The 13162-nt window shown below is 42.2% G+C and overlaps 1 protein-coding gene across 2 annotated transcripts in view; it reads right to left on the reverse strand.

The window, feature by feature from the left end:
• The window catches only part of MINDY4 (MINDY lysine 48 deubiquitinase 4), a 116651-nt gene that overhangs the window by 95741 nt on the left and 7748 nt on the right, over positions 1 to 13162 (reverse strand). For both annotated transcript variants that reach the window (XM_059933640.1, XM_059933641.1), the window contains exons 3-4: positions 10873 to 11108; positions 5463 to 5709 (exon numbers count right to left, since the gene is read on the reverse strand). In XM_059933640.1, the coding sequence (XP_059789623.1) occupies positions 5463 to 5709; positions 10873 to 11108 (483 nt within the window). The remainder of the gene's footprint in view (positions 1 to 5462; positions 5710 to 10872; positions 11109 to 13162) is intronic.

Below are 13162 nucleotides of genomic sequence, written 5' to 3' on the forward strand. Positions count from 1 at the left end.
CTTTGAGGAGACACGCAGGGCCTACCACTTCTGTAACGCTTTCACAGCACCCCACCCACATAAATCCCAGGAGCATGCCTCGGTCCTCCCCTCATACCCCTTACAGAGAGCTCCAGGGTCAGACCTGTGTTCTAATTCCCGTGTCACCCCCTGCCAGCCATGTGCTCTGTGGCAAGTCATTGAACTTCTTTGTCCCTCACTTCCCCACCTGCAATATAACCTGTCCACAACCCGCTATCAATAATTCCTAAATCCCAAAACCCCTAAAAAATGAACATTTCTTTTGGAATCCCATAGCAAATTCTTTTTCATTATTATGAGGTAGGTTGCTTGCATTCTTGGGTTTTTTTGTTGTTTTTTTTTTGGTTTTTTGGGCCACATGGCTTGCAGGATCTTAGTTCCCAGACCAGGGATTGAACCCGGGCCCTTGGCAGTGAAAGCACAGAGTCCTAACCACTGGACCGCCAGGGAATTCCGTTGCGGTCCTTTTTTAAGTGTGAATACTCATATGTTTTGCTGCAGAAATGTTTTGTTTATGGGGTGCTACTCCAAACCCTACTGCAGGCGTTCTGTGGTATGTGGTTTATGCATTGTATTTCCTTTCTGAAGTTTAAAAACAAAATCTAAATTCCAAAACACATTTGCTCAAAGGTTTTGGATGAGGGATTGGGGACCTGCAGTGCCGATCTCCCACAGGACCATGGTGAGGACTAAAGGAGAGACCCAGACCCACGTAAGGCACCAGCACGGAGCCAAACCCTGCACAGCAGCCAGCAAATATTACTTACTGCTATGCATCTTTGCCCCTGTCCCCACTTACATATGGCCTTAACCCTTCCTGCCAGTAGACCAGGTGATGGAGGCCATTCTTCCTTCAACTCTGGTGTCCCCAGAGCTCCCAGCCCAGTGACCTATACATAGTAAGCAATGCTTACTTTTTGAAATGAAGGAATTTCAGAGGAGTCAACAGAAATGTCCTCTCCCACTAGCAATCATTAACCAATGAAATGAGAACTCACGTTGTTACCAATCTGAGGTGGAGGAGTAGGGGTAGGGGACAAAAATACACCTGCTGGGCTCTTCCTGGGTTTAAAATTCTGGACCTCTCAGCATTTCCAGAAATAATCCTGAGCCAAATTGTAAAGCCTGTGCCGGAAAAAGAACAGCTAATTCTGTCATATTCCCGCCCGGTGGAAATTACTAGGCACTATAAACCTCCTCTGAAAGCCACCCAGGGCATCCCTTGCCACAGAACAAGGAAAACATTAGTCAACATTCCCAAGGAGACCCAAACTTCCGGCCAAGGGCAGGGAACCCAGCCTCTTACTCATTCTTCAAAAGTGCAGAGCTGATCTAGCAAAAAAAATGATGCCATACCTAGCAACCTTGCTCTTTTCTCTTGAGCAACCAATAAGTATGGCCAAGGTACTCAAAGGCCCCCAGAACACCTTCCAGAAAACCTGGGGAAATTCTACCTCTATGTCTTTCACAGGATTCAGATACCCCAGGGGAAAAGAACACCTCCAAGAACAATCAGTTCTCCTTTGGGGAGAAGTTTGCAGCAATCTCTCAGCAGTAAAGCAGGTACAAGCCATCTTCCTTACACCTCAGTTATGAAGCGGTCTGAACTGCACAGACTTGCTGATTAGAAAGTCATGATAGGACAGGACCCTAGCGTTCATCTGGCCCACCAGTTCCCAAAGTGCAGTCTACAGACCTTACAGGTCTATCCCCAAACCCTTTCAGGGAGCTCAAAATTATTTTCATAATAATAATACAACATGATTTGCCTTTTTCACTGTGTCCACGTTTGTACTGACGGTGCAAAGCACTGGTGGGAAAAACTGTTGGCTGGCCCTTAGCATGAATCAAGGCAGCAGCACCAAACTTTACCAGTACTCAAGGTATTCAATACCACTTGCAATAAAAGTAAATAAGTGAAATGCTAATTTCACTTAAGAATGTCCATGCTGAAGCATAAAACATATTAATTGTGCTCAATCTTGACCCTATGTTATACATCTCTTTAATAGTCTGTGTGACAAAATGGGAGGTATATATAAACATTCTGCGGGATGCAGAGGATGAAGGCTGTCACCAGGAGAAGCACTTATGCAGCCATCTGAGTTGTGAGCTAAACTTGCTATTTTTTTCATGGAACAACTGGCAGATGAACTATGGTTATTCAGTATTTGAATATTCAGTATTGAGTATCTGGCAGGCATTTTCTTGAAAATAAATTGAGCCTGTCACATCAAGGAAAATAAATGATACACTGTTGCCAGTGATAAAATACAAGTCATCAGGTAAAAATTAGAATTTGGGGAAACTTGTGTTTGCCACTGTGAACTGGAGGGCTTCTCAAAAACTTTCTGATAAGTTGAGTAGTGACATCAACAAATGCAATTTTTTGTGTTTTTTTTGTATATTGAAATGTGTCAACGTTCAGAAGATCCATATAACTTAGTAAACCAATAATTTCCACATGACCCAATGCATCATGTTACTAAACCATGCAGTGGTAAAAGAGTCATTCAAAGTTCAAGACAAACCAGTGGAAACTGATACGTAGAAAAAGTTCATTGGGATGGTTTCAGATTCCACATTAAGAAACAACTTGTCTAAACCCTCAGAATGGGAAAAAATATTTGCAAATGAATCAACGGACAAAGGATTAATCTCCAAAATATATAAACAGCTCATGCAGCTCAATATTAAAAAAACAAACAACCCAATCAAAAAATGGGCAGAAGACCTAAATAGACATCTCTCCAAAGAAGACATACAGATGGCCAAGAAGCACATGAAAAGCTGCTCAACATCACTAATTATTAGAGAAATGCAAATCAAAACTACAATGAGGTATCACCTCACACCAGTTAGAATGGGCATCATCAGAAAATCTACAAACAACAAATGCTGGAGAGGGTGTGGAGAAAAGGGAACCCTCTTGCACTGTTGGCGGGAATGTAAATTGATACAGCCACTATGGAGAACAGTATGTTTTAAGGAACAGTATGGTTCCTTAAAAAACTAAAAATAGAATTACCATATGACCCAGCAATCCCACTACTGGGCATATACCCAGAGAAAACCATAATTCAAAAAGACACATGCACCCCAGTGTTCACTGCAGCACTATTTACAATAGCCAGGTCATGGAAGCAACCTAAATGTCCATCGACAGACGAATGGATAAAGAAGATGTGGTCCATATATACAATGGAATATTACTCAGCCATAAAAAGGAACGAAATTCGGTCATTTGTAGAGACGTGGATGGACCTAGAGACTGTCATACAGAGTGAAGTCAGAAAGAGAAAAACAAATATCGTATATTAACGCATTTATGTGGAACCTAGAAAAATGGTACAGATGAACCGGTTTGCAGGGCAGAAACTGAGACACAGATGTAGAGAACAAACGTATGGACACCAAGGGGGGAAAGTAGTGTGGCGGGGGGGCCAGGGGGTTGGTGGTGGTGGGATGCATTGGGAGATTGAGATTGACATATATATACTAATATGTATAAAATAGATAACTAATAAGAGCCTGCTGTATAAAAAATAAATAAAATAAAATTCAAAAAAAAAAAAAAAGAAAAAGAAAACCAGATATCTCAAGTTAAGGAATTTAGTACTTTTCTATATATGGGAAGATGCAGAAGTCAGGGCTCATTAAAATCATTCCTTTGATGTGCACCTCAGCTATCTGGGGTCAGCATCCTGTGCTTTCTCATCCTGAGTCTCCTCAGGGTGCGCTATGCCGGGGTTGGTGGTGGCTGCAGTATCTGATGGTCGGCATGCTATTTCTATGCTGAGTTCCCTCAGGGCTCACCATCAGGCAGCTGTAGTGTGATGGCTTGATGGCTGCAACATCCTTTGTTTACTGAAATGGCAGGCAACATTTTTTTTCATTGATAAGGTGCGTATTCAAGGAATGGTTTAAATGAACTCAGACTCTGCATCTTCCTGTACAAAGAAAAGTGCTAACTTCATTAACTTGAGATGTCTGTTTTTCTCTTTTTTTCCTTTCTTTCTTTCTTTTTTTTTGTTTTTTTTTTTTGCGTCACGCCACACGGCATGTGGGATCTTAGTTCCCCAACCACGGATCGAACCCACACCCCCTGCAGTGGAAGCCTGGACTCTTGACCACTGGACCACGAGGGAAGTCCCTGTTTTTCTTTAATTAACAGTAATCTTTGGATGTTCCTACTAGCTGGTTTCTTGCAAAAACTCCTGTATATCTTGGCTCCTCCCTTACCTCTTCAGAGCAGTCCCTCAGCGTTATCTGAGAGGCTGTCTTCCAGGCTTAAGTCCTCAGCAAGTCCGTCAAATAAAACGTAATTCTTAACTTTTAGGTTGTGTATGTTTTTAATCAACAGAACAATGACAGATAACTATACTTGATCTAGACCCAAAGCAGGTTGTTTTTGAGGGAACACCCAGCCTTGTGAACTGGATAAAAAAAAAGAAAGAAAAAAGAAACAACTTGTCTAGGTTTGGTGTAATATTAAAAAATACCCCTAGTTTTCTGAAAAGACTATTAAAATACTTTTCCCTTTCCCAACTGCATGACCATCACTGAGTCATGAAATTCCAGATCTCGAAGGGATCTTAGACACCTGGTCTAACAAACGAGACCATGGCCAAGAGGAACAAAGACCTTGTCCGAAAATCTCACAGGACGTAGGCTGAGGCGGGGAGAAGGTCCACTGCTTGCTGCCCTGATTCCAAATGAACTGGGAGAACAGTGCTGGTATCTGCAGCTGCACCCACACATAAATATGCCACACGTGAGGGTGGAGGTGACCAGCGTGGACACAGATGACCTATTTTTGGTTGGCTTAGGCTCCCTGATTTGACTGATACTCTACTTTGAGTTTGGCATTTGACCTTCCTTTGTTTTTCTGTTTCTCTTCTGTTTTACAAACCCCTTTTACATTCATTCTCTCCTTTGGTTTAGTCTCCCACCTGATGGGACCCTACCACGGCCCCTCCTTAAGGGAGACTATAAAACATCGGTGTTAAATTTTTAGAATTTTTTTAAAACAAAACAAAACTATAAGGATTGGGATTTCTTTTTCCCTTTTCACTATCATGTGTTAAAAAATAAAAAAAATATGTCCTCTAGACTGGGATGGGTCCCCCCACTCCTGAATGACAAAGATAAAGCTGGGTAGATGTGTTCTCACTCTGCAAAGGAATCCACCTGGTAACCACCTGGTTGACGAGATAGTTACACCGAAGGCAGGGGAGGTGAGGAGGCCTACCCATGGTCCCAGAGAGCTGACAGTAGAGCCAGGGAGGAAAAAGAGGCCAGTGTCCTTGCCATCTACCACGCAGATCCTCCCTTCTTGAGCTGTCTCGTGGGGTACCCCCAAATAAACCCAGGCAGCCCCTTAAGCCCTGCCCAGTCCCCACTTTCCATGCTCATAATAATAGTAAGAGCACCAAGCCCACCTGTGGGGAGCTGGCGATGGGCCCGGCCATCATGCCTCGGACAATCAGGCCAGACTTTGGCCTGATCTTCTCTCCCATCCTCTTCGTGTCCGAGGAAGGCTCTGATGACTGAAGCTTGTCCATCTTCTCCCAAGCAGGAGCCACAGGAGGGCTTTCACCTGGGACAGTCTGCAAGGGCTTACTTTTGTGGGAGGCCCTTTTGGATGATGCAAAATTACCAAGTACATCCCCATTAAGACTGTCGTGTCTGCGAAAAAGGGATACTTCCATTAAAACAGATTCCCCAAAAGGGATCACTAGCAATGATGATAAATTCCACATTCCACAGGCACCCATAGCAAGCCCATTCACAAATCTGTGATGATTTCTAACCAGACTGTGCTTTATCAGTAAAGGTAAGGAAAAGAAAATACTTTTGTATCAGGGCAAGTCTGGCCTACAAAATGAGACCTGAAACAAGAAACAAAATCAGAGTCGATGACTGATGATAGGATCCCCTGAATCCTAAATACGAAGAGCATCCTTGTTTCTCCCAGACACCAGAGATTAAGGAAAACTGCAGCCCTTCAATACAACAGTTTCCCCCTCCCGTTATGGTATATATAGGGTTCGGTACTATCCACGGTTCCAGGCATCCACTGGGGATCTTGGAATGTATCCCCCATGGATAAGGGGGGACGATGGTGTAGTCATGAGAGGGGTGGAGTCCAGTTACTGCACACCATTGAGGGTGGTGGATAGAGACCTTGGGAAAACCTGGCGTTCCCAGTTAAGGTTTAGTAAAGTTAGGCATGCCAACGGCTTCTTTTCTTGGGTTGCTTGGCGTTGAAAGAGAGAAAGAGTAAGAAAGAAAGAGGGCGTGTGTGTGTGAGTGTGTGTGTGTGTAAGAGAGGGAGAGAGAACAAAAGAGGGTAAGAGACTGAGAGCAAAAGCAAGGAGTGAGGAAGAACAAGAATGAGAAAGAGACAGAGCAAGAGACCCAGGTAAAGAGGAATCCCACCTGTGGTCACTGAGAGCCCAGCACCCCTCCGACACAGGCTGGGCTATGCTCTACTATCGGACTCTGGCATAAAGAGGCATCGACATCAACTCTGTGCCAAGCTGCTTACCAAGCACTGGGTCATGCATGATGGAAGCGGTCATGTGTGCTATGATTGGGACATGCCAAGCAGAGGAAGGATCCGGAACCAACCCCGGGGAAATCTAGAAGGGCTTCCAGCTAAGGCAGAACCTGAGTCTGAAAGAATGAGTAGGCAGGAGGTAACCAGGAGAAGGCCCCAGGCACTAGCACAGAGTCCTGTAAAAGCAGGACATGCTCAGATGAGCTGGGGGAGTGGGGCGGGACACCTGCTGATGTGGAAAATGCTTTTGCAAGTTCTCCTAAGGAGTTTGGACTTTATCCTAAAAGTTACAGGGAGCGTCTGAAGGCCTTTCAGCAGGGAAGAGCATGGCCAGACTTGTTTCGTGGAAATCTCACTCTATCTTAGGTCAAGGGTGGATTTGAGAAGATGACCAGGGGCCTGGAGATGAGAGAAGAGACCCTGGGAGATAGCCAGGGAAAGAGGTGAGAGTGTGAATGGAGGCCGCTGTTGCGAGACAGAGAAAGGGGGGAAAGAGTCTAGCATCATTAAGGACACAAAAATGATAGACAAGGAGGAGTCAAGGATAACACCCAAGTTTGTAGCTTGGGTAACTGGGTGGAACTCAGAAGCTTCAACCTCTGCATTGCTGGCTTTTTATCGGTTCAGAAGTATTTCATTTCCTAGCCAGGCAGTAAGTGTCTTTGAAGGAGGAATCATCTTTTTCATACCACCCTCATTTCCTTTCCCATCTTAAGCCTTGAGTTAATTTTTTGGTGGTCCCCATCTTTTAGCAGCTTGACACCCAGACCTTAAGCTTTGGCTACCCTCAGGAAAGGAAATGTTTTTCAACAGAGCTGGAAGAAAACACCCTTTCCCAGGAAGTCAGACTCACTATTGGTGATGACATGCAGTGTGTTAAGGTGGTAACTTAACATAACTGCTCTCCAGTGCTGATCGTTTTGTAATGCATAAAATATCGAATCACTATGCTGTGTAACAGGAATTAACATAGTGCCGTAGGTCACTTATACTTCAAAAACAAACAAACAAACAAAATAGAAAAAGAGCTCAGACTTGTGGTTACAAGAAGCAGAGGGTAGGTGGAGGGGGAATTGGATGAAGGTGGTCAGAGGTGTAAACTTCCACTTATAAGATAAATGAGCACTAGGGATGTAATGTACCACATGATCAATATAATGAACACTGCTGTATGTTATATACGAGAGCTGTTAAGAGATGAAATCCTAAGAGTTCTCATCACAAGGGAAAATATTTTTTTCTTTTTCTTTTCTTTTGTATCTATATGAGATGATAGATGTTCACTAAACTTATTGTGGTCATCATTTCATGGCATGTATAAATCAAATCATTATGTTGTACAACTTAAACTTATACAGTGCTGTATGTCAACTCTATATCAATAAAACTGGAAGAAAAAAAATAACTGTTTTCCAAATAATAGAGGTACAATCAAGAATGCCAGTTCATTTTCTTCCCGAGTTCCAAAAGGCCTTATTTTTCAGATTTCTCCATCGCTCCAGTGTTTAGTGGCCTTTTAGAATTCTATACTCCTGCTTTTAAGAAAATGCAAACAAAGGAAGCCCCCGAACCTTATGAATCATGGAATTTAAATTAAACATTTTGAATCATAAGTATCCTCCATCACAAAGTGGTCCATTCCCATGGCTTCCAGAGGAAAAGAACAGTGCTCCAGGACAGGGATTCTGAAAATGCAGAGGATGGCAGGCTGAGTGATGGCCTCCTGAAGATGTTCACAACCTAGTCCCTGGACCCTGTGAATATGTTACTTTACATGGCAAAAGAAAGGGACTTTGCAGACATGATTATGTTAAGAATCTTGAGATGGGTACATTATCCTAGATTGACTGTGTGGGCCCAATGCAATCACGGGGGTCCTTATTAGAGGGAGACAGGAGGATGAGAGTCAGTAGTAGGAGATGTGACACAGAAGCAGGGGTTGTAGTGATGTGCTTTGAAGATGGAGGAAGCAGCCACAAGCCCAGGAATATAGGCAGCCTCTAGAACTTGAAGAATGAAAGGAAACAGATTCTCCCCTCAAAGCCTCTGGAAAGAACCAGCCCTACTGACACCTTGCCATTAGCCCAGTGAGACCAATTTTGGACTTCTGACCTCAGAACTGTAAAATAAATAAATTGGTGTTGCTTTAGGACACCATGATGGTTAAATTTTGTATGTCAACTTGGCTAGGCTATGGTGCCCAGTTGTTTGGTCAAACACTAGTCTAGATGTTGCCGTGAAGATATTTTTATATTGTGATTAATTAACATATTGTGATTAATATCTACAATCAGTTGACTTTAAGTAAAGGACATCACCCTAGATAATACAGGTGGGCCTCATTCAATCAGTTGAAGACCTTAAGAGCAAAAACAAAGGTTTCCCAAAGAAGTAATTCTGCCTCAAGACTGTAACACATCAGACCTGTCGGGATCGGTAGCCACATGGCTGCACCCATCTCGGGCCACGGGGCCTGGAACCTGCTGCCGTTCCTGAGGCTGGTGGGGCAGCTCAAGAGAGTCCCACATACTGGCTGGGTATACAGAAATGTCCAGAAGCCAGAGAGCATATCAGATCACATGTATAGGATGGCAATTATGGCTCTGGTGACCAAAGATGAAAATCTTAACAAAGACCGGTTTGTTTTGAACTCTAGTATGCTTATGGTTGAAATTCATGTGGGCATCTTGCAATTCATCCACAAGATGTAAAATCCATAAAACTCTCAGAGGCAAACATAGGCAGAACACTCTATGAAATAAATCATAGCAAGATCCTTTTTGACCCACCTCCTAGAGTAATGGAAATAAAAACAAAAATAAGCAAATGGGACCTAATGAAACTTAAAAGCTTTTGCACAGCAAAGGAAACCATAAACAAAACAAAAAGAAAACTCTCAGAATGGGAGAAAATGTTTGCAAATGAAGCAACTGACAAAGGATTAATCTCCAAAATATACAAGCAGCTCATGCAGCTCAATATCATAAAAAACAAACAACCCAATCCAAAAATGGGTGGAAGACCTAAATAGACATTTCTCCAAAGAAGATACAAAGATTGCCAACAAACACATGAAAGGATGCTCAACATCACTAATCATTAGAGAAATGCAAATCAAAACCACAATGAGGTATCACCTCACACCGGTCAGAATGGCCATCATCACAAAATCTACAAACAATAAATGCTGGAGAGGGTGTGGAGAAAAGGGAACCCTCTTGCACTGTTGGTGGAAATGTAAATTGATACAGCCACTATGGAGAACAGTATGGAGATTCCTTAAAAAACTAAAAATAGAACTACCATATGACCCAGCAATCCCACTACTGGGCATATACCCTGAGAAAACCATAATTCAAAAAGAGTCTGTATCACAATGTTCATTGCAGCACTGTTTACAACAGCCAGGACATGGAAGCAACCTAAGTGTCCATCGACAGATGAATGGATAAAGAAGATGTGGCACATATATACAATGGAATATTACTCAGCCATAAAAAGAAACGAATTTGAGTTATTTGTAGTGAGGTGGATGGACCTAAAGTCTGTCATACAGAGTGAAGTAAGTCAGAAAGAGAAAAACAAATACCATATGCTAACACACATACATGGAATCTAAAAAAAAAAATGGTTCTCACGAACCTAGGAGCAGGACAGGAATAAAGATGCAGATGTAGAGAATGGACGTGAGGACACGGGTTGGGGGGAAGGGGAAGCTGGGACGAAGTGAGAGAGTGGCATGGACAAATATACACTACCAAATGTAAAACAGATAGCTAGTGGGAAGCAGCTGCACAGCACAGGGAGATCAGCTCGGTGCTTTGTGACCACCTAGAGGGGTGGGATAGGGAGGGTGGGAGGGAGATGCAAGAGGGAGGGGATATGGGGATATATGTATATGTATGGCTGATTCACTTTGTTATACAGCAGAAACTAACACAACATTGTACAGGAATTGTACTCCAATAAAGATGTAAAAATAAAAAGATGTAAAATAAAAAAAAAAAGACTGTAACACAGAAATCCTGCCTGAGCTTCCAACATGCCAGTCTGCTCTATAGATCTCAGACTCGCCAGCCCTACAACCACATGGACCAATTCCTTAAAATAAATCTCTTTATTTAAATATATATTTATGCACATATACATTTATACATATACACATTTATATCCTATTGGTTCCTTTTGGTTTTGTTTCTCTGGAGAACCCTATTACAGCCACTGAGTTTACAGTAATTTGTTATAGCAGAAATAAGAAACTAATCCACAGTATAAATGAGAAGAGGTACCTGGCTTTGCTTGTTTCTGACAATGATGTTCTCCAACTCGCATCTTCATTTGCAAGGTCATATATATTTACCAGCGTGGTCTCTGAGCATCTCAATGGTAATTTGTTACTTTTCTTTGGTATTGAGAGTGCAGGGATTGGTGTTTCTTGAGTAAAATTGTTACCAGTATTTCCAAAGTGATCCAGAAAATATCTGGTGATGAGCTCAAGGTTTGTTTTTAGAGGATTTCCCTTTGCCTATCATCAGAAGAAAAAAAATCATTAATTTTATGTACAGCTTCAGGGAAGGGAGGGAAAGACAGCCATCACAATTCTTTGACAGAGTTTATCAACTTCTTACTCATCCATACATTCTCTCAGCAAACATTCACTGACTGCTTATTATATGTCAGGTACTGTGTTAGGTAGCAACACAGATGGAGACAAAATCAGTACCCTAAAAGAACTAGCATCCAATGCATGAGTCAGGAGATTCAATGAACAATTGTAATAAAATGTGATATGAACAGAGGAATACCCGAGCAAATTTCCTCTTGTTTTTTTTTCCTGGGAATAACTTTATAAAATATATATCCTTTTATAAAAAAAAAAAAAATTAAGTCTTTATGATCGCTAACCCTACAACTTTATAAACATTTGGGACTTGAATGATTTCTTAGTTTATGTACTCTACATTTAACACTGGGCACAAGGAATTACAGAGACAACGCTGCAGAAAGTTAGCGCAAGAGCATAGAGAGGCAGTCAGGATTGACTCAGTTTACACCCCAATCTTTAAAAAAGATAAAATGTAACTCTTTTTTTGTAAATAAATTTATTTATTTTTGGCTGCATTGGGTCTTCATTGCTGCACGCGGGCTTTCTCTAGTCACGGTGAGCGGGGGCTACTCTTTGTTGTGGTGTGCGGGCTTCTCATTGCAGTGGCTTTTCTTGTTGCAGAGCACGGGCTCTAGGCACACGGGCTCAGTAGTTGTGGATTGCAGGCTCTAGAGCACAGGTTCAGTAGTTGTGGTGCACAGGCTTAGTTGCTCCGCAGCACGTGGAATCTTCCCGGACCAGGGCTCAAACCCGTGTCCCCTGCATTGGCAGGCGGATTCTTAACCACTGCGCCACCAGGGAAGTCCAAAATGAAACTCTTTAGTAGTAGGTTTCGGAAATAAGTGGTATCAGTATTTCCCTACCCTGACAGCACTAAATATTATCTTTGGAGGTTTTTTTAAAAGACAGATTCTCAGGCCCCGCTGAGTCTTACTAAGCCAGAATCACCAAGATTAGAACCTTGATTTCTTTTAGAAAGTCTCGTAAGTAATTTGTACAGACACAGTTATCCAAGCAGCAATCCACAGGCTGGCCTCAGGGGCTAGACCATGTGTCAGTCCGCACCCCACCTGCCCAGTAACACCCAGGCCCTTTGGAACTGCGGCCAGGCATGGGGCATGTGGTGAGTTTGCAGTCAGAGTGGTAAGGCGCCTGATAAAGAGCCTGGCACAGAGGGAAACCTCGGGTGAATCCAGTCTTTCCCCCTTTCTATTCCCTTGACCTACACAGCAGAACTCTGGGACCAAGACCCACAGGGTTATGATCAAACTCAACAGAATTATCAGGCAGTCAAAATCAGGGGACAGTTTTATTTTTTTTTAGAATGGGACCCAAAAAGCTATTTTGTCTAAGTCTAGATGAAACTTACAAGGAAGAGAGCTTGGGGGAGAACGTTAAATAATTATTTCAACCTTCTTGTTTTTCTTTCAATACGAGAGATTTAGGGCCCTGAATACCTGAACTATACTTTGTGGCTTTTCACATCACTTTGCTGATAATAGATACAGCCTTTATATGAATCTAGATACCATTTTTCGAAACCTCAATTTTACATAGGCATTTTACCTACTGCACACTTAATAGGGAAAAACAAGTTACTGGAATTAACATTAAATTGGCAGGGCTTTCCCAGAATCACTCTAGCTTTGTGCTGAGTGAATGTCAAAATTATAATGCCATAGATAGATTAATGAGTATATTTTCCTGTAAAATATAAGCTCCAATTCATTGTATAACAGCTAATAACTACTGTATAAATCAAATTATCAGGGCACTTATCAAGATCTAATGAAAATATCTTACGTATCTTAAGATAACAGTTACCTTAGGGAGACTATACCACAGTGAAGAAATAATAATAACTTGAATGGCAAAGATGCTTCTGGGAAATTAGGTAAAGATGTATTTACATAAAAATTCCACTGTGCAGCAACGGTTAATTGAATTTTCTGCTGAACTGTCTCACTCTCTGT

The sequence above is a fragment of the Balaenoptera ricei genome, chromosome 9 (assembly GCF_028023285.1).
Source record: "Balaenoptera ricei isolate mBalRic1 chromosome 9, mBalRic1.hap2, whole genome shotgun sequence".
Lineage (NCBI taxonomy): Eukaryota > Metazoa > Chordata > Mammalia > Artiodactyla > Balaenopteridae > Balaenoptera > Balaenoptera ricei.